This window comes from Melospiza melodia, unplaced genomic scaffold, assembly GCF_035770615.1.
Source record: "Melospiza melodia melodia isolate bMelMel2 unplaced genomic scaffold, bMelMel2.pri scaffold_45, whole genome shotgun sequence".
Taxonomy (NCBI): domain Eukaryota; kingdom Metazoa; phylum Chordata; class Aves; order Passeriformes; family Passerellidae; genus Melospiza; species Melospiza melodia.
The window spans coordinates 380,830-405,947 of record NW_026948772.1 but is presented as its reverse complement, the minus strand read 5'-3'; the positions used below and the strand labels follow the sequence as shown (position 1 = coordinate 405,947).

Sequence of the window (25,118 nt, the reverse complement as noted above, 5' to 3'; positions counted from 1 at the left end):
CAGTCGTGTTTTAAAGGCTTGCAGGGATGGTGAGTCCACCAGCTCCCTGGAGGGGTCTGTCCCAGGAAGAACCAGGATAACACTGGGGCCTTCTACCCCCTGGCACTTGGAGCTCTGGAAGTTTGTCTTTCTGCTTAGGCAAAGGCCATGCAAAAGGACTGGGAAAAGTAGTCACAAATCGAGTAGCCTACAGAGCTCTAAATTGATGTGCAAGGAATACAGAAAAGATAGAAAAGAAAAAAAGGCCAAACCCAAATGGCATCAGCAAAGTCTTGGGCATGAACACATAGCTGCAGAGGGTCTTCTCAGCCCTATTTCTTTGTATTTCTGGGAACCAGAGAAATCCTGCTTGAGCCTCTGGGGAGATGGGTTTGGGAGGTAAAATTTCATTTCTTTTTTCTCCTTGAGGCAGCTCCTATTGCTAGCATCAGCTGAGCCTCTCTCCAGCCTGATGCCTGTTCTGATTGTTGCAGCAAAACAACTGATGGCAGACAGAAGACATTGACGCTTGCAGAGATGTGACTTTTTCCAGTGCCAGCTGTGAGTGGCAGACAGAAGAAAAACTCCTGAAAGCACAACTCCATTGGAAGATTGCCTTCCTTTTCATTCCGATGCTCTAGATCCACTTCTGAATTGTCAGTTGTTCGTTAAGGATTGGAAGTTCTCTTTCATTATTTTTTTCATGTGGTTTGGAAGTGGAGGAAGCTCTCGTTCATTCACAAACTCCAGACCAAAGTGCCTTTGGAAGATGCCCCTCGTGGCAGTTTTTGCCCAGCCATGGTACTTGTGGATATAAGAAAGCAAGGGAAATGGTGTTTGCAGCCAAAACCCAGCAAAGCTTGGCTCAGCCAAAACATCCTGGGGAGATAGAGGCCTCCAGCTGTTCCTAGAAATCAGCAAGTTCCAGCCAAATGGTTGTGTAGCACTAAGTGCAATCTCTTTGCCTGGATCAGAGCCTTGCTCAGCTGAAGAAGCAGAAAGATCAGCAAGGAGCTCCCAAAGGCCCCTCACATCATTTTGATTTTGCTCATCTTGTGTAAGTTCGCAACTAAACGTGCATTTGCATTTGAGCTAATGAGAGAAAAAAAAAAGTGAAAAGAGGCTTTATGGCAGGGCCATGACATTGCACAAGAGGAATCACTGGTGTGCATTTCATTGGACCTCTCTCAATCCTATAAAAGTATTGTAGCCCTGATTTGAAATAGGCTGGTGTGAACCAACTTGGAGAGACAGACTAAAATGGCTTATGGTTGGTTTTTTTTTAAAGTGAGAAAAACTACCCAAAGGGTGTTGTTTTGTGACATTTTAAAATATACTACCTCAAAATTACCAACTGCAATAAATTAAGAATTTAAAAAGGTGTGTTTTGGTATATGAATAATAAAAACTACAAAAATGTGCAGATATAAATGCATGTTTTCATAAAAATCATGAAATTCTAGACAAAAAAATACATGCCCTGAAATACAATACAAAGGCAGATAGAACTGTACTTGAATGATCTCTTTTTAGATTGCTGGAGTTTTTTCCTTGTGAAGAGGAGCTAGGGTATTGCTGAAGAAAAGTGGCACCAGCAGGACGGGGCAGCGTGCCGTGCTCCGTGCAGAGGCTGCCAGGGGCTGCCCGAAGAGCGCCCTGCTGCAGCCAGAGCCCTCCTGGCCTGGGGCCCGGGAGCAAAGGGCCAGGGCAGCCACCTCCTCCTCGTCCTGACCCTGCCACCGCTCCCTGCTGCTGCTGCTGCTGAGGGAAAGAGAAGACTCTCCTAAGGCCCCATGAACGAATGCACTTACACAGCCCTGGGGATGCCAGTGAAGGAAACCATGTGTCACATAATGCATGTGTGACCAGAGTCACCAAACACCACGTAAACATGGAATTGTTGCACCTCTCTAGGACAGGCAGAAATTTAAAGAATTAACTGGAGACTTCAGGGCACAAGAGGCCAGAGGAGGGAAACAACTCTGAAGGGAAAAACCATCATATCTGGAGGGGAAAACATCTCCGCCTGCTCAGAATCGGTTGAGGGAACATGTCTCTAATTCTCTCCAGAAAGGGATGCTTTAGGTGAGCTCTGCACCTCCAACTGCCTTGGACCAGAGCCAGGAAGATTCAATTATGTAAATGTTACATAGATAGATAGATAGATAGATAGATAGATTGATTGATTGATTGATTGATTTTGTTACTGAAATCTCTCTTTACTGTCCTCTCTGTTGCTACAGATATCAGAACTTGGTAGCCAGTGCCACACTCAACTACAATCCTGAGATTGCTCTCCTGTTGCTTCAAAAAAGCACACTCTTGGCGAATGTGGAGCATGTAGGTCCTTACAGAAAGGGATCAGACCAAGAGCATTGCACTGGGAACTGCACTCTGTGCATCTGTGCTCGGGCAAGTTCTTCTCTTGGACTCGACCACACTGGTGGAGCTAAACTGGCTGGAATCAGAAATGCAGCCCAGCCCCTTCCAGCTCCTGTGACCTCTGAGGAGCAGCTGGAATGCAAGGGCATTGACCTCCTGCTGAATTCCCAAACACAACACACACTGATTCCCTGGGCTGCAAAAAGGCATGAGCACTACTAAGCTCAAAGTGATCTGTAAGGCCATACTGGCTGGCCTGGAACCACAACAGTTCCTTCTGCACCAAGGTCCCTGCACAGAATGATGTGTTCTCATGCAAAACTACTGCATTCTCCAGAAGTGATACCTTGGAAATTAAAATTCTAGCAGACCCAGTCCCAGTGCTATAAAAGGGCAGAAAATAATGATGAAAAGAACTTCAGCTGGGAGAAGAAGAAAATGAACAGCCTCTTCCTCCAAGCAAACAAAAAAATACAAAACAAAACAAAACAAAAAAAAAAAAAAAAAACAAAAAAAAAAAAAAAAAAAAACAAAAAAAACCCAAGAAAAAAAAAGGGGGAAAAGTAATTTCCAAAAGTGGCTCGAATATTTGGATGCACTGAGGAGATGCTGAAGGCCCCTCACGAGGCTCCTGCTCCTGTTGTCCAAGCTAAAGATTTCTCATCCTGACCAAACAAGCCCCCTTCTCAAACTTCTCAACATCCCTAGGATACTTTAACCCCCTATCCCACCGCCTAAGTATAACCAGCTTCCTCAAAGGAGGACAGAACATTGCATCCCACCTAACTGACCTCTCCTGATACAAAATAGTAGGTCCAGAGGGGCTAGCCAGCCTACAACTTACAGCAACCAAAACTGCCACCACCCTCCACTCAGGCCTAATCAAAGCCTACTTAGGATCATTCACCTTATCCATTCTCATCATCCTCGTAGCCACATACAGAAATAACCAATGGCCCTCAACCTTCGTAAAAACCACCAAATCCTCAAAATCATCAATAATGCCCTAATCGACCTCCCAGCGCCATCAAACATCTCAACATGATGAAACTTCGGGTCTCTAGTAGGCGTTTGCCTAATTACTCAAATCGTCACAGGTCTTCTGCTAGCTATGCACTAGACAGCAGATACCCATCTAGCCTTCTCCTCTGTCACTCACATATGCCGAGACGTACAATTTGGCTGACTCATCCGCAACCTCCACGCAAACGGAGCCTCCTTCTTCTTCTTCTGCATCTACCCACACATCGGCTGAGGACTCTACTACGGCTCATACCTAAACAAAGAAACTTGAAACATTGGAGTCATCCTCCTCCTAACCCTCATAGCAACCGCCTTCGTAGGATACATCCTACCATGAGGCCAAATATCATTCTGAGGAGCTACTGTAATCACAAACCTATTCTCTGCCATCCCTTACATCGGGCAAACACTAGTCAAATGAGCCTGAGGAGGGTTCTCTGTCGACAACCCCACACTGACCCGATTCTTTGCTCTCCACTTCCTCCTTCCCTTCGTCATCGTAGGCCTTACTCTCGTCCATCTCACCTTTCTCCATGAAACAGCCTCAAACAATCTGCTAGGCATTCCCACAGACTGTGACAAGATCCCCTTCCACTCATACTACACCATCAAAGACATCCTAGGATTCGTACTAATGCTCTCCCTACTCGTCTCACTAGCCCTATTCTCCCTCAACCTCCTAGGTGACCCAGAAAACTTCACCCCAGCCAACCCACTTGTCACCCCTCCTCACATCAAACCCGAGTGATATTTCCTATTTGCATACGCCATCCTCTGATCCATCCCAAACAAACTAGGAGGCGTACTAGCTCTAGCCGCCTCAATCCTCATCGTATTCCTCACCCCACTACTACATACATCAAAACTACAATCAATACCCTTCCGCCCCCTATCACAAATCCTGTTCTGAACCCTAGTCGCCAACGTCCTCATCCTAACCTGAGTAGGCAGCCAGCCAGTAGGACACCCCTTCATCATCATTGGCCAACTAGCCTCATTCACATACTTCACAATCATTCTAATTCTATTCCCTCTGATTGAGGCAATTGTCAGTGGGCTGTTGCACACTCACAGGAGCCTTGCTTTTTCCACTGTGTGAGCACAGCCTGCAAACTTGCAGGGCAGTGTTAAAATGATTGAGTGAATTGCTCCTTTGCTTTTCGCTGCCTATGGCATTACTTATGGTGCCTATTTTATGACACATTTCACAAGTAAGTAGATGTTTCCTCTCTACTTAGGTTAGGGTGTATCCTTACCTGGCTTTTGTATGTCTTCCTGCTCTTTCTTAGTGACTGAGTTTCTGATTTTGAAACAGAAAGAGCATTAGGATGCCACTGCTTTGGTAAAGCTCCTGTCAAGGCGTTCAGCTAAAAAGGGGGTGTCTGTAGCCACAGGGGCAGCTAGGTATACACATGCAAGTATCCGCGCTCCAGTGTAGGTGCCCTGGACACCCCAGTCAGGCAGATAGGAGTGGGCTCTGACACTCAGGGCTTCTGTGCACCAAAGCAACCTTCTGATGTCACTACGAGAAGGTGGCAACCTTTAAGTTTTTAAAGGTTTATTAAACCTTAAGAAAAGACTGTATAAGGAAAGATTGCAGCACTGGGAAGTCTCCATGATTAGCAGCCACATGCTCATCTACAAAAGGGATACTCAGCTTTTTTTACCTTTAGCCCCTCCCAATGTTTTGTCAGTCAATTCTTTCTCTGCCGTCCAGTGGTGGAGATTACTTTCTTGCATCTTGATTGGAGGTCAATTGTTGTTACACCCCGCCTGCTGGTCACAAGCCAGCCCTCCCCAAATGCCCTGACTACCAAGACTATTACAAGGGGGATAAGAAAGAGGACTATGGGAGGACGTATTACAATAACAGCACTTTACAATTGAACATAATATCTATCCACATAGTATCTATCTCTTAATTGTGAGAGCCAACTATTACATTACTCACCTATAATGCACAGAAGCAGGAGAGAAGGCACTGGCTTGGCATAACAGCTGAAATCATTGCTAACAAATCTCCCCACATATTTGCACCTTTATTGGACATGGCCAGGACTCCTGTGAATGTACATCTCTGCTTTTCTTCCCCTTTGGAAGCAGTCAAACTGGCAACTCGTGGGGAAACCAAGGGCTTTGTGGGGGCTGCATTGCTCTGCACACACCCAGGCCACCCATGGAACAGAGCTTTGGTGCCTAAAAAGATCAACCAGAGGAAAACAGCTGGAGGAGGTTTCATTTTGACCTTTCTTAGCCGCTAACAGAAGTTGTCAAAATGAAAGTGACCAAGCAAGGCCTGATCCCTGCTGCCAGCTCAGGGTTAGAAAGGAGGCATTACTTGATTTCAGTGCTGGGTGCACAGGGAATCACTTCCCTAAGCCCTGCACACCCAGCAATCTCACCTAGTAGTTTGTATCCATGGAACTAAGACATATTCAATACTTTGCTGAAACTTACTGGCTAAACATTACCTCCAATTTTTTGACATATTTCAATCACTTCTCAGAATTTATTGACATCAGAGTAGGAGTGTCCTGTAGCTCCCTGCTGGTCATTGTCACAGGTTCAGGTGACCCATGCACAAAATAACCCAGGACAAAACTGGGCTTGCAAAGCAAATTCATTCTATTAGTTGCAGTAGCATATAATACATACTGACCTCTGGATTCCCAAAAATCCACTGAACAGGAGAAGGAGTTGGAGCGTGGTGCTCGGCAGCAGAGGCAGGTAGGCAGTGCACTTCCAGGACATTCCCTGGATCAAAACGCTGTGCATCTCGTCCTTCTCAACCCTTCAGCCCAGAACTAGGCCTTGTATCTCCTGCTTAGGAGTGGAATTTTACAGCAGGAGTTAGAGCAGCAGCTCACACATGCCTGGCGTGTGAGATGAGGCCATGATGGCTCAGGATGACTCCATGACTCCCTGCCACCAAGGGCTGCATTGTGCATTGTTCTCCTTTCAAAGCTTGACTGCTCACCCATTGACCAATCCATTGTTTCTCTTTCATGGGTCATGGTCCTACCTGCTAAACAAGACACTTTTCTTCATTGTCTTGTCAACCTGCTCAAACATGGATCAAATATGGCAGGGCCTGGGACACGACTCCGGTTCTGACACAGTCATTTGGGAAATATTCCCATTCCTCATACTCTCCTTTGGTGGTCAAGAGCCTCCTAAAACACTTTCTTCCTTTTGAATGCATTCCAGCTACCATCTTAGCAGGACCACTCTCCTTATTCTCAAGGCCAAGATAGCCACTTGCACACAGTAAGCACTGCAGTGGGGGAATACATGGTTCAGCACTCCTGTTAAAGCTAAAGGAATTCAAAAGACTATGCCCTGTTTGTTAGACTAAATGCCTCTCCTTCCTATTCTGAGAATCAAACACCAGTGTTTCATCAATAAACCCTGCAGGTGCTCTTGCTGAATGAAGCCACATTGCTGTGTCAATAAAGCAGCCGGGACTCAGTTTCTTCATGCAGGAAAAGCCAATTCTTTATTCACATAACTCATTTTTATACTGTTTTCACAGACTTGTGTTCAACTTCAACTGGCTGGTAGTTTCCTTGCCACACAATTTATTGCTTAGAAGGTGTATTAGTGTGTACATGTTAAGACTCTCTCTTTTTAAGACTCACTGTTACTCAGGTGATTACATTTTTCTTTCGTGGATGCTCATGGGACAAGTTTCTTGTTTATTACAGATGCAAACAGTTTTCTTAGCACAATAGCTTGTGCTAACTGCACTCATGACTATTCCCATGGGAAGTTAGCTGGCTGCACGTAGAAGATGGAACAGGCCAGCTGGGAATTTACCACAGTGTGGTAAATAGGTACGATTCGTGCTGATAACAATTGAAACAAGAATCAATATTGATACAGTAATTAATATTTGTAAATATTAAAACAGGTAAAATTAGTAATGCCGAAGAAAAAGGGAGAGGAGGGGCACCATGCCCCCCACCCCCCCCCCCCAGATGTTCAGGAACAGGAGGAAAGCAAGAGATAATGGTTGCTAAAAATTAACAAAGAAGGAACTCTCTGGTTGTGTCCCAGGAAAATGCTAATTATAAGGGATTTATTGCCTTGATACTCTGTTGAAGGAAGGAGACCAGGACACCAGATGGTTCATCACAGGTCCAGTTTATTGAAGAAAGTATCAAACACTTATACAGCAAATAATAAGCTTATGAATATTCTGTAAGCCAAGCAATCTATTGGTTAAACTATACCATCAGCTCTTCCTCATTCCTTTGGGCCTACGTTCTCTACTTCTCACGTCTCACTGTCCATTTCTTTATCATACTCAGCTAGGCCCAAGGACACGTTATCTTGCAGGTGCAAGATTTGGAATTAGCCACGGTCTTGTACTTTTCCATTCTCCAGTCAGCTAAATTCCCAACAGACACCTGCCTGCAAAAAGGCCTCTGCCCTAGTTAGGACATCTTTACCAAAATGATTCGGCTGTGTCCTCCCTCCTCAAGCCACTCTTTGACAAAACTCTCCACAATACTCAGATGTAGTAATTATGTTAGTTTTGGACTACAAAATCTTCATCAGATGACCCCCAAAGACTTGTGCGACCACCAACCAAGTGGTGGCATATGGATGGTAAAGGTGATGATGAGGGCAGAGGTAGAAGTGTGAAGAATAGAAAATGGGAGGAGACGGCATTGACACATGGTATATAAGGACGAATATTCACTTGGCAAGCTTGTATGTGATGTGGCAAGGGTCCCAGAGGCCTGCACTCCATACCCCGCAGTTATCTGTTGCTTATGTGCTATTATTAGAAACAAATTATCCCTTATTTTAATCAAATTCTATTCTATCCAATTTTATATTTTTATATTTTAAATATTCAATTAAAATTGCTACTACTTTTAATATTGTTTGGGGTTTTTTTTTGTCGGGATAATTGGGCAAACATAACAGTAGGTAGGCCTGATTTTATAAGGCCTTTCTTTTCTAATAACCCTATCTGTGTGCAATACATTATGACTTTCTTTCAGAAATTAATGAAGAAAATGCAAATTGCCTGCTGAAACCCTTCTGCCCCCTTCCAAATCAGTTTATTCCTCAAGCACATGCCTCAGGCACATCCCTGATGTGCCTCTCTCCCAGCAGCTCAGAGCTGCATTGCACAGCGCTTGCTGTGTGCCAGAGAGCACAAAGTAGGCTGGCCTGGTGGGCCTGAATATTTCTGCCAAACACTCTGCATCTCACACCTTTGCTTTGGCTCAGTGCAGAACTGCAGGATTGCAGGCGCTTCCTCCCAGACCTGCGTGAAGCGCTGGCTCCTGCAGATGGGCCCTGCCAAGCTGTCCCTGCCTCACGCTGGCCTCGCTTCCCCTGGCACAAGTGCCGGGCCTGAAGGAGCTGCCCTGTGCTCCAGCCTGCTGAGCAGCCCGGCTCCCTGCCCCGGTGCCCAGAGTGCTGCACACACTGCTGGCCTTTGCCAGGAGTTGCAGGGCAGCCGGCAGAAGAGGAGGAATCCTCAGCCAGCCCAGCGGCCCGCGGCTGCCCTTGGCCTTTCTCTGCTCCTGGGCACACTCCAGACAGCCATGGCCTCCAGGCCGGGCTGTGCCCAGCACGGCTGCGCTTCCTCTCGGCAGCAGCCAGCTGCCACCTGGGCTCTGAGGGCGGAGGATTCGCCCGCTCCCAGGAAGAGGCACCCAGGGCCCGGCTGCTGCCTCTTACAGCTCCAAGGGCCTCCTTCCAGCCTGCCTCTGCTGGGGCTCAGGCTGCTCCGGCCTCTGCCAGGGCTCTGCTGGGGCTCCAGCCTGGGCAAGGCCGGGCCCGCTCTCATCTCACAGGTGCTGACAGCTCTGCACCACAGGAGACCTTCCCGAGCACCCTCTCTGATCTTTCTGCTTTCTCACTTGAGCAAGGCTCTCCTCCAGCCAAAGAGATTATTGCATTTAGGGAGCCCCAATGCTCTCCAGTCACAGCTGAAGGCCTGCATCTGTATAAGATGTTTGGGCTGCCCCATTCTTCCTGTGCTTTTGCTTTTAAATGCCATTGCCCTTTCTGCCTAAAATAGAAGTACCAAAGATGGCCAAAAACAGACCAGTGGGCCATATTCCAAAGGCAGTGTGGTCTGGAGAGGATGAATGAAGAACATCCTTCCCCACTCTCACACCATGCCAAAGACACTGTTTCACTTTCCACCTTTAAGAAACAACAGACAATTCAGAAGGAATTCTCGAGTTTATTCGCAGAGTGAGAAGGAAGGGAATCTTCAAGGTGAGTTGTGGTTTCAGAAACTTTATTGATTTTCAATCCTACTCTGCAGTCCTATTAGACAATCCTACTCTAACCCTAACCCTTACCTTAACCCTAATCCTTATCCTTATCCTTATCCTTATCCTTATCCTTATCCTTATCCTTATCCTTATCCTTATCCTTATCCTTATCCTTATCCTTATCCTTAATCTAATCCTAATCCTAATCCTTATCCTAATCCTAATCCTTATCCTAACCTACAATCCTACTCTAAACTGATTGAGGAATAAATGGTCCTGATGATTGTCACATTCTTGTCTCCTTCCTCTTCTTCACTGAAACAATCAGTGGCACCAGGCTGGACGCAGGCTCAGCAAATCTTACAAATGGATGCTGCAAAGAGGGAAAAAAAACAGATCAACAAAAAACAATGAACCATGACTTTCCAAGCTCAGTGCTTCACAGGATTCCTCCTGCTCCTAGAAGGATGCAGGAAGAGGAACAATGGGACTGTCTACACCTCCATCTTTATGTGCAGACTTTGCCATCACAGGCAAACCTGGCCCAGAATCCCACTCATCCATTTATACAGGTGTCTTCATCTTGCTGAGATTTTAGCCCTGCCAGTGCTCTAGAAATGGTGCTTTCTGTCCTTGGAGTTTCTTCTTTTCAGGAAACTCCAAAGCCTCTCATTGGTCCCTCTGAAAGACAGGCAGTGTGCTGATTGCCACAGGGACAGAAAGCAGTGTCTGCCTTTCCATGCCCTGCCCCTCGTGTGCTGGATGGCACCTTCCTTCCCAGCAGGGCCAGCCCAGTGGCACTGGGCCCTGCAGTTCCCTCTCTGCCACACAACCTGGCAGTAACCCTGGCACAGTTCCCGTCTGCTTGAGTGTGCCTGGCAGCAGATGGGGCTGGGACAAGTCCCTCCCAGCTGTCCCTGTTTGCGTGGCAGAAACCTCTGAGGGTGGGCTGGGGGGCACCAACCAGGGCCCCTCAGAGGCTCACAGTGAGCCCCCCACAGCCCCTCCTGCCCACAGCCAAATCTCTGACCCCTAGGCTGGGACTGGCTTCCTTGGGTTCCTCCACCACCATTTCATGTCTCTGTACCCCGCATTGCTCTACTTCAATTCTGTTGCCATTACATAAAACTGAACACCCCACCAAATTACAAAAGAAGGTGACAGAAACAGCCAGAGGACCTCTCTGACTCAGGAAATGCAGAGAGAGGTGGGGTTGCTCAGTTTTGTCAAGAACAGGCCCCAGGGAGACTTTATTGCCACTTTCTAAAACTTCAGAGTGGCTTTAAGGAAAGTGGAGGACATCTTTTTTAACAGGGCCAGTTACAATAGGATGTGGGTGAATATTTTTTAACACAAATAGGATCTAATCAGAACTTGTTTACTCGGAGCATGGTGTGACCCTGGCACAGCTTGCCCCAAGAGGTTGTAGGTGCCCCATCCCTGCAACCATTCCGGCTCCAGTGGGAAAGGGCTCTGAGAAACTTGATGTCTTTAAAGAAGTCCCTGCTCATTGCAGGACACTTGCACCAGAGGACATTTGCAGGGCCCTGCCAGCCCAGCCCAGTCTAGGATTCCTCACTGTTTTCATTTGAAGAGCACCAAGAGTGGAGGTGAGGAGGAAGGGGGCTCATCTGCTGCCTTGGGCGTGAGTGGAGGAGAAGCCCATCCCTCAGAGCCTGTTTCACCTGCAGCCCCTTCACATGTTACCTGCAGGAGCTCCTTGGCAGACCAGCGCCGCTCCTCGTCTCTCTGCAGGCAGCAGCTCAGGAAGTCACGCAGGCAAGATGAAAATAAGTTGGGCTGCTGCAGCTTTTGTCTTCCTCCTGTGGGTATCAGGAGTTGGGGCTGGGGAAAAAGGAGACACCAGGCTCCACCTGCTTCTTTCCCATCTGTCACTGCTCTCCCAGATCCCACTGATTAAGCTCCACTCTGCAGTGGCAGTTTCTGCCCTGGCAGAGACCCAGAGATGACTTTCCTTTACCAACCAAAAACCCCAAACCCTGATGCAGCCACAGCCTCTCCAACATCTCACAGATCTTGCCTTGGCAGCTGATTACATTGACTGACCTAATTAGTGGGAACTACATCAGCACAAGCACATTTCCTTCTCTGACGATTCATACCAGCTTGAGAGGCTTTTTGGAAGAAGGACTTTGCTATACTAACTCTACTGTATCCAAGGGTTAGTACATGGAAAGTATTTCTGCAGTGCTTCTTGGTCCCTTAAGCACCGCTGCCACAAAACAAAACTAATCAAGCTTTTTGCTTTGTTCTTGAAAACAATGGGAATTGGAGGGAAAGAAAGGAAATCCACCAGGTATTCCTCAGGTAAGGAAACAAATCTTTGGAATCTCATCTTCAACACAGACACATTATGATCCATGCACAAATGTACTGGGATGAAAACACCTGCTTGGACACACAGGAGCTACCTGCAGCTCTGTTTCTCAGCAGTCTGAAAATTTCTGCTTTCCTTACATGGAAAAGAAAAACCTTTCATGGTCAAATCAGAAGGAGAGGTTCCATCCCTACGGTCACCCTCGACTCATTTGGCTACTCAAGTCAATGCATGAATGGTAGGCCCATCCCAGAAAGTGCCAGGAAACAAATGGGAGGTTTTGGCAGGCTCTCCACATCACCAGGCTCTGGCTTGGTGACGTGCAGAATGTGGCTTGGGCTGGGAGAGAAACACGGTCACTGAGTGTTTCAGCAGCACTGCACAAGAAGCAGAAGAGACTCTGTGGCCTTTACACCCTCATGCCCGGGTTTCAGGCACGTTTCCCAGTGAGAAGAAACTGCACAGGGGGTTAAGTTCCTCTCTAAAAACCAGTGCCTTAGCAACTTTCATGTGTTTGGCCTTCTTTTCTTCATTTCTGGAAATGTAACACCAGTTCTGAGAGGCTTGCCTTGTAGTTTTAGGGGCATCTTCACAGACAGACAAGTGGGAACAACTTGAAACCCAAAGCAAATGTTGCCTGAGAAGAGCTGGGGAGTGTTTGCCTGTGGTGAGGCTTGAGCTGTCTGGCAATCCCCTTCCATGATGTGCAGAAACATCCAGCTGCTCCCCAGAACTCAGTCCCTCTGGGCACGCAGGCCTCTGGAAACACCTGACAATTCCAGCCTTTCTCCTGCTCAAGAGCATCTAACCTAAGCTGAGCTCCAGTTTCTTCAGCAAGGCCAAGGATGCTCACTTCCATGCAGCTGACAGTGTCCATGGAGCTCAGCAGGTCTTTCTGATACTCCTCAGGCCAAGGAATTATAGTGTAGATTGGCAAGACATCAGCTGATCATTATCCAGTGTGGTTCATGTGGAACCAAGCTCTAACACGCTGACAAGTCAGAGGGAGAGAGCTCATTCTGCTTTTGCAAGATGGTATTTAGAAACATAAGACACCAACGTGGAACTATTCAAACCTCAACTTGCAGAATCCATCTCAAATAGACAAAAAGAACAATGGCAAGAGGCCTTGGAGTCTCCATAAAAATGCCCACCACTGTCATGATAACTCTGTGCTCATGGCACTGAAATAGATGGTGACCAAAGAGACTTTGCTATTATCCTCTTCAACCCAAAGGAGAATTTCAAAGCCAGAAATGGCAATGCACTCCCCTTGTGTACAAATAATTTATGCGGCTTTCTGTCCTTTTCCCACATCACCAGAGGTGAGAAAGAGGGTTTTATCCTGACTCTCAGCTGAGCTCAGCCACTGGCCATGGTGGGGAGCTGGAGCCCTCCCTGTCATTATAACACTGCAGGCCAGGGATGGCCCTGCTCCTGAGGTAAAGAAACACAGCACTGGTGTCAACTGCCCACGCTGGATCCCAGCCCAGGCACCTGCCTGCAAGCTCATCAACTTGTTAAAGTACCCAGAAACAGCCAAGGGTTTGGCAAACAATTCTAACTGCAGTCGGAGAAAAACACATCCAAAACTTATCCAGGCCACCCACACACGTGACTGAACAATGTACAGATGACTTGAAAGCCTGAAAGTTTCAACAACCACAGGATTTGGAAAAGATGCTACAGAATGGAAGAGAAGAGCTGCATTTAAAAAATGAAAAAGCAAGCAGAACTGCTTGGGCATTGCTTTGGTAGTAGGTTTTTTTCTCTTTTCCTTTTTTGTTTACTTTTCTTTTTCCTTTTTTCCTATGTTTTCTATAAAATTGAAACTGGGAAGGTCTAATCTCTGTTTCTCAGGATATTTATTACATGTCTACCCTGTACACTGAAAAATTCTTGTCCTTCAGAAACAGAGTTCCAGCATTGTTCAAAAAACATGTGAGAAATGTCAGGCACGGCTGGAGGGCAAAATGGCAGGTTTCTGAACTGGTTAGGTTTCTGAACTGCCACTTCCCTTTCTGATACAACCAAAGCTACAGCAGATGCTGATGTGTTGCAGGGGCATTTTTAGAAGGGGACCTTGGTGGAAGTGGTGCCAGCAGATGGCAATGGGATTTTGTCCAATGGCACACAGAACATGGGACAGGTGAGAAAGACAGTGGGATCAGTGAGTGTTTGCACCTTACCAAGACAGGAGTTGCATTCCAGGAAGGAACTTCTTGTTCCACCATTTCGATGCCCACAATTCCCAAAGACCATATGTCCACTTTGGGGCCACATGGTTGACCTGTCACCACTTCAGGCGCCAGCCACCCAGCAGCGCCGGCCACGGAGCTCCGTCTGCCCTGCTCAGGGCTGAGCTGAGCAAAGAGGCCAAAGTCAGCTGTGGAGAAAAAAACAAACCGTGAAAGCCAGCTCCAATTAGGAAACCAAGCAAAAGAATTCCCCACTCTCAGGCTAAGAATGTGCTGTTGAATCTCCTGGAGAACTGTCCACACTCGATTTCCTTGGGGCTTTAGCCAAGGGAGTATGGAATTGGCCACTTCCAAAAAAACCCAGGTTTCTTAATGCTGCTCACAGCAGTGGACTTTATCCCCTGAAGCTTTAGATTGTAGATCCCTCTGTCTAGAAGGGACACACACAGAGCAAGGCCACTCTTGACTGCTTGTGGTTCCTTATACCTCTGTGCACGTTGCAACTGTGCCCTCAGCTCGCAGCAGGGGTCCCTGCACTGCCACCAGCACCATTTTTGGGGAGATGGCAGTCACTCCAAGCAGCCCCACACCCACATCCCTGGAACGCTGCACCTGACCAAGAATATACTGACCCAGCTTGACAGAACCGTCAGTTCTGAGAAGGATGTTGCTGCTCTTCACATCTTGGTGGATGACATGGTTTGAATGAAGAAAATCCAGTCCTTGCAGGCACTGAGCGAGAAAACAGAAACAGGAGGGCAAAAATGAGTGATGTGATTTCATCACAAAAGAAAGGAAGCAAAGAATCGAAAAGATTCCCTCTCCAGGGGAATGGGGAGTAAGGGCAGAACAGTAATGGCCACTGAGAGGAAGAGCGTGCTGCTCCAACACTTGCAGAGCAGGACCTTTCTGAGGAAAGGCACATCAGCTTTTGAAAGAGCAACAGCACCTGCTGTTGTAGGCTGTCCCCTGCAAACCAGCCAGGACGACTCCTGCTGCAGTGGACCTGCTTTTTCCATGCAGAGGACAAAGGAGGGGTTTGGAAAGGAAAAGTCCCTCCCTTTGGTGTTTAGTGGATCACTTTTGGGTGGGAGGCTGCATGGAAAAGATTTTCTTGCTGGCCTCAGCACAGGCGTGTAAGTATCACACCAGTCACTTTGCGGAAGCAAAGAGCATTTTGGCTGCACTTCTATCCTTTTCAGCTGAGGACTCTGAGAAATGAGTATTTTTTCTTTTCTGGTCATTTCAAATCCTGCCACCAGCACCTTTCCTTTTACAGGCAAGGAATACAGTGAAGACAGACTCCAGGCAAACATTTAGAGAGGCAAGGTGGAGAACAGCAAATACAAGAGACAGAGTGAGAATACAATAGCAGGAGATAAGAGTACTGGCACTGAGTACAGTGAGTGCAGGGGCACTGGCAGGCCTTTCCCTTGAGATGCTTTTACTTGCCCATAGAATAGCAGCAACACAGAAACAAAGCTTGGCACAGGAAATCACTCCAGCTCTGAGCCCCTGTTTCCCAGACAATGCTGCCCAAGCCCTTGGAAACACAGCTGGGATTGCTGACCTCCCAACTGATGGCTGCCATCTCATCTTCCGACAGGTAGGTCTGGCTGATGACATTGCTCAGAGTGCCTCCATCCATGTACTCCATAACCAGGGACAGTTCCTCACCCACAAGGTAGCTGAAAGAAGGAAACAAGGGCATGGAGATGAATGTACATGGCTAAGTTGCTGTTTGGAAAAGACAGGTTGGTTCTTCTTTTCAGGTCCCTTTGAGACAAAGACAAAATAAAGGAAGAGACATTCCCTCTTGGCTGTGCGTTGTTTGCCATCTGTGCAGTCTCAAGGAGAGAGGCACAGCTGCAAAAAAGGAGATGTCTTAGATGGGCAGCAAGCAAAATGTGCAGTTTAGTAACAGCCCAGATAAAAGAAAACCTGTCATGCATGGTGTTTCTGGAAAAAAAGCACCTAGTCTTCCTGGCATGCATAGCAATGGGAAACAGTGGCAACAATCCAAGGGAAATCCTTGTTAGTTTACCTGGACGTAAGAAGACACTTGAAAAAAATCAAGCTCCAAAACAAAGTGGTGGCTGTGAATATAGAGATCATTGATTTAGTAAGACACAACTCATCCGGGTTTTTGAACAATTTTCAAATACCATGTGCCAGCGAAGACTAATGCAGACAAAATGCAATCTCTTCCCATCCACTGCAGATGAAAAGAGCAATAATAATTAGCCAATAATTACAGCTCTATTTTCTGCCAGTGACCAAAGTGGGATTTTACCTTGCATGTTTGCAACATACAAACAAACATTCATGGGACAAAAGCACAACTCACCTGTCTAAACAGTTGACCAGGTTGGGATTTCTATTCACCTTCATGACCATGAGTTCGTTGACTTTTAGTTCCTTCTTCCTCAGTCCTTGAAGCTGTATTTTCTTGATGGCCACCTAAAACGACATTGAAAATCAGTAACTTGAGACGTTGGTGGCACGAGACCACAAGACACGTGGAGTGAGTGGTTTTGCAATGACACAGCTGAGCTGTGCCAAACTGCCTTGTGATTAGGCACTGCAGTAATTAGGAACTGACATTCCAACAGCCCATTTCTCTGCTCCCTTGGGAGCCAGTTACAGGACACATGGGGCCACTGACATTTTGCCTTGACCACTTGGTAACAGCAGTGTCTCAGTTATCACCCACAAACCTCTGACCACACTCTCTGCTGCTTTGTTTGGGACTCAGAAGAAGTAATCCATGCCTTAATACTCTGTGGATACATCTTGGGCTATGGGCAGGGCTTAGGGCTTTCAGGGACGCCTTGCAGATCTTTCCCTACGTGCAGTTCCCAAGTGCAGCACTGCAGGTGGCTAAGGAACTACCAGTAACTTTCAGATGGATTTGCTGGCAGCCAGAAATGAGAATTCAGGACTCTGAAGCTGTAGCCCCAAAGAGCAGTGAGGTGCTCAAAGGTAGCGCCTTTGTTTTAGCAATGGAGAGCGAGTGAGCGCGTCCTTCTCTGAAAGGAACCGCTGCCCTCCGTGCCTTCCTTCCGGCAGCTGAGGAGGACAAAGTCCCAAATGTGTTGTGTGGGCTGGCACCAGTCTGTGCTTCTTGTGCCTTTTCAGCACAGCTCTGCCCAAAGCTCCAGCCACAGCTCACACCAGAGGGGAAAGCCCTCAAGTGCAGCAGAGTCTGCAGGGGCTGTTGACATTTACCTCTCCTCCTGTGGCAGTGTCAAGTGCTTTACAAACATCTCCAAAAGTCCTAGAAACAAAACAGAAGCAGAGGGAGGAGAAGCCATTTAGATCTTGCAGTGAAAGCCAGCCCACACAGGTGATCTGTGCTGTAAATACCGCAGACCTGCAGGACACTGGAAGCATTGAGCTGTGTTTGACAATGCCTTCTGAGCACACTTAGAAATTCTGATCAGCACTGACAATCTAAGCCCAGTGCCTGAACACATTTGCAGCTTGTCTGACTTCACACTTGATACCTATTCCGCCAGCAAAACATCTGATGCATAGTTTTGTAAAATTAACATTGCTTGGACTCACCCACTGCCAATATTTTCCAGTTCAATGTATTTTAGAATAGGATTTTCCATCTTCACCATTCTCCCTGAGGGAAACAAAATGCAAGATGTTCACTTCAAAGCAGAGATCTCACCTTCTAGGAGATACAAAAGGCAGCCCCACTGTCTGGAGCTCTGAGCCCTCCCTTGGTGGACAGCTGGCTAACAACAACAGGAACAGCAAGAAAAGAACAGCAGGCCCACAGCACAAGTGGCTGGCACATAGACTGATTTCCAGCATCCTTTTAAGTGAGAGACCTCTTGACAGCAGGCACACAGGGAAGCACAGGGAGATACATTCAGAGGAGACTGAGACCAGAAGAGAATACCTACCAAGGCAAGTAAGTTTGTCATCTAGAAACATTTAGGAGAGCTGGAACTAACAGTGCCTTTGTTTTCTTGGGAATAAACACTGTGAGATTTAGAAAAGGTTTCCTACTTGCTAAGATTAAATGGACCTGGACATCTAGAATCAATTCCTCTGAACAGATGCCAAGTTCAGAACAGGAGGAATATTGCCAAGTGTTCCCATCTTTTCCACCTTGCAGCAGTTTGCCAGAAGAATGCCTCTGTGTTTGTACACCAGAGCAGCTCATGCTAGAACCAATCCCCACGGGGCTTTCAGCATCAGGACCTTCACCCTTTATGAGCAGGCTGAGCTCACAGACGCCCTTGCCCGTGCCCCGCGTGAAGAGCCGCGCCGCTTCTCTTCACCCTGACAGCACGGATCAGTCGCTCCCATTGCACTCGCCCTCTCGGCACCGCACACGTCCCCATCTTTCCAACTCGGCACGGCGGGCACGGGCACAGAGGACAGCAGTGCTCCTCAGGCGTCCCTGTGACACAGAGAGCTGCCCAGAGGAGATGCTGGCCCTCTTGTGAGTCCAGGCCGTGCGAGGCAGAAGCCGGCCCAGAGCAGGGGCTGCGGCCTCAGGCAGCTCCGCGCTGCAGCAGCAGGGCAGCAGCGGGACCCTCCCAGCTAAGGAAGGCTCCAGCCTCTGCATTCCCACCAGCCCTCAGGGGCAGGGCAGTGACCACAGCAAGGCTGGCAAAGCCCAAGCATGAGCACTGACAGGCACTGATGGGAAGAAGCCAGAGTCAGCCTTAGCCCCGGACAAGCTGTTGCCCCCATTCAGGACACAACGGGATGGGCTTTGAGATCAGCCACGCCGAGGTGCAGATCGGTGCCCTTTTTGTCCCAACAGGTGATGGTAGACACAGAATCCACTGGGCTCTCTTCTAAACCCTACCAGATCTTATCTGAGAGCACAGCACTGGCAGCTGTTAAGGGCAAGAAGCAGATTCATTGGGTTGTGCTGCAGAATCACAAAGGGCTTGATGTGTTCTCCTAGAGACTGATCTCAGCAGGGCTTCTGCCAGTGGCTGGGACTCAAGCAGTCACAGCCTTCTGCTTATCCAGGAACAATCCCTGCTTCTGCCTTCGGCAGAGAGGGAAGCTCAGGCAAACTCCAGCCAGTCTAAGCTACCCTCAGAGGCAGCAGGAACACCCAGAGCTCTCTCTTGCTGCCTCGGAGCACTGCCAGCACTTCTGTGACACTAAACTGAGGAGAACCCTTTGGTACAGCTATGCTGACATGCGCACACAACACACTGTCCCTCAGATAAGAAAGATACCAGACGTACTCTGCTGCTCCAGGGAGTCACCCGCCGTCTCCTGTTGCTGAGCAGCAGCTGGGTCAGCACGGGAGGTGAACCAAGGGCTCAGGCTCCATTTCTTCAGCTGGAGAGCAAAGGCTCCTTGGGACAGCACTGCTGCTTCTGCAGCAGCTTCAGTGTCAGAGTCGGTGTAGATCTGAGACAAGAAATGAGTTGATGTCAGGAAGGTGTGGCAGAGATTGCCCTGAAATGCAAGAGAGATTGCCATTTGAAATGCAAGCCCTTAGGAAGCTGCTGTCAGCCACATGCAGAGCTCTTCAACTGGATTGCTTTGGATGTTTACTTGTGAAACCAAATGGTCAAAACCAAAGGCTGGTTTGACTCGAGTTCATAGCCAGTTTGTTGTTCTAAAGGATGACTGCAGCAACGACCGCTCCACTTCCTCCCAAAGACTCCTTTCCCCCTCCTAGGTCTGCAGATACATTTGCAGCTCCTCATTCTAATGTTCTACCTCCTGCCATGAAATTCTCTTTTTCTGCACCTTCCTCAGGACGAGCTTATCCTGCAGCATCTCTGGGTGGGTCAGTTCCTGGGTCTCATGCCAGCCTCGGGGCTCTTGGTTGCCTGTCATTTGCTGGAACTCTCTGCAGGCTGCCAGGTAGGATGGCGACACTTCCACCTCAAGTCAAACAGAACAAAGCAGTCAGAGACTACAGCTTGTCCCCGTCAGCCAGGAGTCATCGACTGGGAAGAAAGTAAAGGACAGGAGCAGATCTGCAAGGGATATAGACAGCTTCTAGCTCGTATTCCAAATCTATGTGAGTGACCATGTTCACCTGCAAAAACACCTCAAGAAACAAGGTCACCTGGAAGAAGCCAGCAGGAGTTCATTCAGATGACTGCTGGCTAAATGGCCAAAGGAGTAATGCCACTGTCTAGAGCATCAGCTGAGATCCAGCAGAGCAGGAAGTGTGCTTGAGAGCAGCTCTGACAGAGGCCTCATCAGGATGGCACTCAGAGGCATCACCCACCCCTGCTGCTCTGCACTGGAAAGGCAAGGAGGGCAGAAACCACCCTTGGGTGACTGCAGTGCTGATTGCTATTTCCCTCACTTGCTTTTCTAGAGCCTTTTGCTCCTGAAGGAGGCGATTAATTTTCTCTTGGATGATTTTAATTTTTTCATCTAGCCTCTTCTTCCTTGCCTTGGTCATAGCCTCAGTTTCCTGCAGCTGTGCCTGCATCTGTTTGTCAATTTTCTGTAAACAACAACAGAAAGGACTCTCTCTCATGAGTGGAGTGGCTGCCATTCCTTCATTCACCTGTTTTTGTTGATTACCCCTGTGCATAGGGAGATTCTTCTCCTCTTGGATGTCTTCATTCCTCCTCTTCACTGCCATGATGGCACTCTGAGCTTCAGGCAGCTCTGCTTGTGGTTCTGCCTTGATGTTCTGTACACACAAAAGCAGAGCAAGTGACTGAGAGCTGCCATCAGGCTCACCTTTTTTCCTCTTGCAGCCTCAAAATCACATTTATTCAGCCATTTCTTTCTGCTTCCCTCCCCACATCTGCCTCCATTGCAAACCTCCTGTCCCAGGGCTGATCTCTGCAGATTGCAAGGCTCTGTGCTTCCAGTGCCTGTGGGACTCCTGGCCTCCTCAGTCCCAAGAGCTCTGGTTTATGCCCCTCTTCCTGCCCTTCCCTCTGTGCCCTGGCCAGTCAGGCATACCTGGCCATTCTCCTGTGGCTCTTCCACCTGCTGCCTGAGCTGCTCTTCCTGCCCTCGGGCTGGGAACAGCTCTCCCTGAGTGTGGCATGGCAGCTCAGATGAGGCAGTGTGCTCCTGCTCTTTCTCTCGAAGCACCTGCACAGAAAGCAAGAGAAGATGGGTTTCAACTTCCCATACGCCCTTTGTGGGCCAAGACTCACAGACTGCTGGGCTCACACATTCCCAAAGCACTGTGCTGCTGCTCTCCTGGGTCGTTCTCTGCCCGAGGGGAGGCACAGATTCCACAGTGACCCTGGCCCTGCAATCAGGGGCCATCTGGGACTGAAGCTCCAGCAGCCTCTCAGGCAGCTGACAGGGAAGGGGTGGCATTTCTCAAGGGTCTGGTGAGGGCCTCCCTCTGCTTCTGCCGTGTCCTGTTTGTCTCTCCTGAAGGGATGCCTTTAGGTGAGCTTTGCATCTTCCACTGCTTTGGAGCAGAGTCAGGAAGATTTAAATAGATAGATAGATAGACAGACAGATCTCACTTTTATAATCTCTCTTTACTGTACTGTGGTATTTACATTTTTTGAATGGAGAGAGATATAATTCTCTCTCCTAGGTTTTTTTTAAGGGAAGGTAGTAAGAAACTTAGAGAAGAAGAGGAAACAATTCTAATCTCTACTGGCTGTTCTTGTTTTGTAGTATATGAAGAATGTGTTATAGTGATTGTTTTCTGAAAGTGATTTGTTAGTTGGATTTTAGTGATAGTTGTTTAGATTGATTAGCTAATTAGATAAAAGACTGCCTGGAGACAGTCACGAGTTTTTCTTTAGTAGCTTTTTAGTGAAGTATCTCTTTAGTATAGTTTTAATATAGTACTAGCCTAATATAACATAGCTTAAGAAAGCATTTGTTTAACCTTCTAAATCATAGAGCCAAAGCACATTATTCCCCACGTGGGGGTCACCCAGAATCAATCCTGTCCTTTCTGTCACTACACACATCAGCACTCGGTAGCAGTGCCCCGATCAGCAGCCATCCTGAATTTGCTCTCCTGTTGCTTCAGTAACCCACACTCTTGGGAAATCTGGAGCATGTAGGTCCTTATGGAATGCAATCAGACCCAGAGCACTGCACTGGGAACTGCACTCTTTGTGCATCTGTGCTCGGGCAAGTTCTTCGCTTGGACTCGACCACACTGATGGTGCTAAAGTGGCTGGAATCAGAAATGCAGCCCAGCCCCTCCCAGCTCCTCTAATCTCTGAGCACCAGCTGGAATGCAAGGGCATTGATTTCCTACTCAGTTCCCAAACACAACACACACTGATTGCCTGGGCTGCCAAAAGACAAGGGAGCCGTTAACTTGAAAATTATGGGCAAGCCCTACTGGCTGGTCTGGCACCAGAACAGCTCATTCTGCACCAACATGTCTGGCCCAAGCTATGTGTTCTTGTGCAAAAATACTGCATTATCCAGAACTGCCTCCTTGAAAAGTAAAATTCTAGCAGAATTTCTGCCAGTGCTGTAAAAGGGCAGGATAGATTGAGAAAAAAGCTCCCTTGCTCCCTGGAGAAGGAGAAATTGCACAAGGCTTCTCCTTCTAGCAAACAAACAAATCAACAAAATATGAAAGTGTTACCTACTCCAGTGTCTAAAGCACTTGGATGCAGTGAAGGGATGTTTGGCAGGGAAACAGCCCTTGTGCTGAGCATTGGCTCTATGGATCCAAGGCAGGGATCTATGGAAGTCTGCCTGAAGGTCCCTCATGAGCCCCCATTGTCCAGGCTAAAGCTCCCTCAGCCCCTCCTCCCTGGCCTTGTGCTGCACCCTTTGCCCAGCTCCCCTGTCCCTCTGTGCCCACGCTGCAGCCCCTCCATGACTTTCTGCTTCCCAGGGCCCACAGCTGCACACAGCACTCCAGCTGTGGCCGCAGCGCTGCCCAGCACAGGGCCACGCTCCCTGCCCTGCTCCTGCTGCCCCACTGCTGCTGGCACAGCCACCGTGCCCTTGGCCTTCTGGGCCCCCTGGCCCCACGCTGCCTCATCTTCAGCTGCTCACGGCCGCCAGCCCTGCGTCCTTTGGGCCCACGCAGCTCCCCAGCCACAAAGGTGCCCACTGCACTTCAGATACTGCAGGCACCATTGCAAGGTGTACATCCTGGGTTTAGCATTACAAGACAGCAGTCAAGGACTTGCAGCTTTGCTCCCACTCTAGGCTCCAATGCAGTTTTCCAATGCGGTTTTCAAAGCAGACTACACAATAGAAGGTGTCAACAGACACATGCAGTGTCTGGTTTTTGCCTCAGAAGAAGGGTTCAGAACTACTCCCTTTGTTTCTTTTGCCACGCCTGACAAGAATGCCCCCCCACAGCTTCATGGACAACACAGTCATCTCCTTGCAGCTTATCAAAGACCAAGAAACAGGCAGACTCAGAGCACCTATCTGCTCTGCTACTGGCTGCTCTGCCTGAAGAGGCAAAAGAGCAACCTGGCAACAAAGGCACCAAAATCCCTGACTTCAGGCAGCAACTCTACATCCCCAGTGTGTCTCTGAAATACTCCCAAGTAAACACACCCAAGAAGTTTGTGGAGACAAAGCACCAGAAAGAACTTGTGTGGTCAGATCAACATTTCTTTGTGCCTGCAGCTACTTGGCCAGTCTGTGCAGGGGGACAGGTCTCTCCACGCCACAGTGTCCCCTGTGTATCCAACAAGGCTGAGCACAGTGTCTTTGACATGCTCCCTCCTCTGGGAACAGGGAGCCTGCATGCTTCAGGCTAGCCCCTATCAAAATGCCAGGAAGCTGGTCCCTAAACATGACAGACCAAAGCCCATTGTCCATCTCTCACAGGCTGGGGGCAATCACTGGGTCCTGGCAGGACTCCAGCACTCAGCATCCTCAGCCAGTAACAGCAAGTGCTGGCTGGTCAGAAACTTGCAGCTCTGCCCTGCACTAAAGACAGCAGCACACACAGCTGGCACTTACTGGCTCAGAATGTTCAGGCTGTGGTGTGAGCACAGCTGGAGGCTGGCGCTCATCCACCTCATTTGCCTCCTCTTCGGCCTCCTCTCCATGAGCAGAGGGAGCCAGGGGAGAGACTGTTGTTGGTTCTGTGATCTGTGGACAGACAGCAGTATGAGGGACACAAAGTTACCTATAATTTATAACCTTATTTCTATTCAGCACTTTATGCTATTCAGCTCTATTTCTACAACCAGCTCTGCTAAGGACAAATCAGAAACTTTGATAACAATGGGATTCTAAGTCACTGACACTAAATTTAAATGGGCTAATTCAACAGAATTGCTAATAGTTCTGAATTAGACATTTCGCCCTGGCTACTATCAAGAAGCAACATTCTCTCTGCAAAATGAGCTTTTCATTCCTTGAAAGTTCTGAAATGGAAAATTAGGAAATAGCCAGCGATGCCTTTGTTCTTGCTGCTGCAGACATGGAAATGGATTTTCTTTCAGCCTGCCCAGCTGGCCCTCTACACTCTACCTCCACAGGCCAAGCTCACAGCTTGCTCTACAATTCTTAAGCACCAGGAACATGAAATGTTCCTTTCTCACTCACCTCAGGATCAGCACCTCTGAATACACGCTTCAGGTGACCTGGAGTGGGCAACGGAAAATGAACAAGTGCTGTGAGAAAACTGCCTGGGCTGCTGAATCCCACAGAAGAGAAGAAGTCAACCCAAACAGAGAGTATTTTTCTTTATCAACATCCCTCCACATGACATAGTTCCTTCACACAGCCAGCAAGAGATCAGGACAATAATCTTGGTTGTGCCTACACTTTGGCCAGTTTAGCCAGTAAATGAATACAAACATGATCAAGAAAATGCAAATTGTTCTTCAACACTCAATGCTTCTGTTCTGTCCAGCAGATAAAGCAGCTATTGTTCTCTTGTCTTTCAGGTACTTTTTTAAAAAAAGAAGTTGCATGCACTAATTCCCATTAAGTTGCTGAAAACAGTCACCCAGAAAAGCTTGCCCCAAATGCCCCTGAGCTGTGGCAGTTCTGCTGTGAAAGAGCACAGCAGCA

The 25,118-nt window shown here is 48.1% G+C and overlaps 1 protein-coding gene and 1 pseudogene across 1 annotated transcript; one reads left to right on the top strand and one right to left on the bottom strand.

The window, feature by feature from the left end:
• The first annotated feature begins 3,313 nt into the window (after positions 1–3,313).
• LOC134434643 (cytochrome b-like) lies at positions 3,314–4,444 on the top strand (annotated as a pseudogene).
• Positions 4,445–9,605: 5,161 nt separating this feature from the next.
• Positions 9,606–14,347, bottom strand: LOC134434672 (serine/threonine-protein kinase PAK 3-like). Its single transcript, XM_063183310.1, has 3 exons — positions 14,157–14,347; positions 11,337–11,474; positions 9,606–10,002 (listed from the first exon to the last, which is right to left on the bottom strand). The coding sequence occupies exons 1-3, from the start codon at positions 14,199–14,201 to the stop codon at positions 9,916–9,918; spliced, it is 270 nt and encodes an 89-aa protein (XP_063039380.1). The 5' UTR covers positions 14,202–14,347; the 3' UTR covers positions 9,606–9,915.
• Between the last annotated feature and the right edge of the window lie 10,771 nt (positions 14,348–25,118).

Excerpts from the sequence above, each read along its gene's own strand:
- LOC134434672 (XM_063183310.1), bottom strand. The coding sequence starts at position 14,201 with ATGGTGGAACAAGAAGTTCCTTCCTGGAATGCAACTCCTGTCTTG. Across the intron at positions 11,475-14,156 it reads GGAATGCAACTCCTGTCTTG|CCCCAACTCCTGATACCCAC; the intron begins GTAAGGTGCAAA and ends CTTTTTCCCCAG. Across the intron at positions 10,003-11,336 it reads CTGCCAAGGAGCTCCTGCAG|CATCCATTTGTAAGATTTGC; the intron begins GTAACATGTGAA and ends CCCTCTTTGCAG.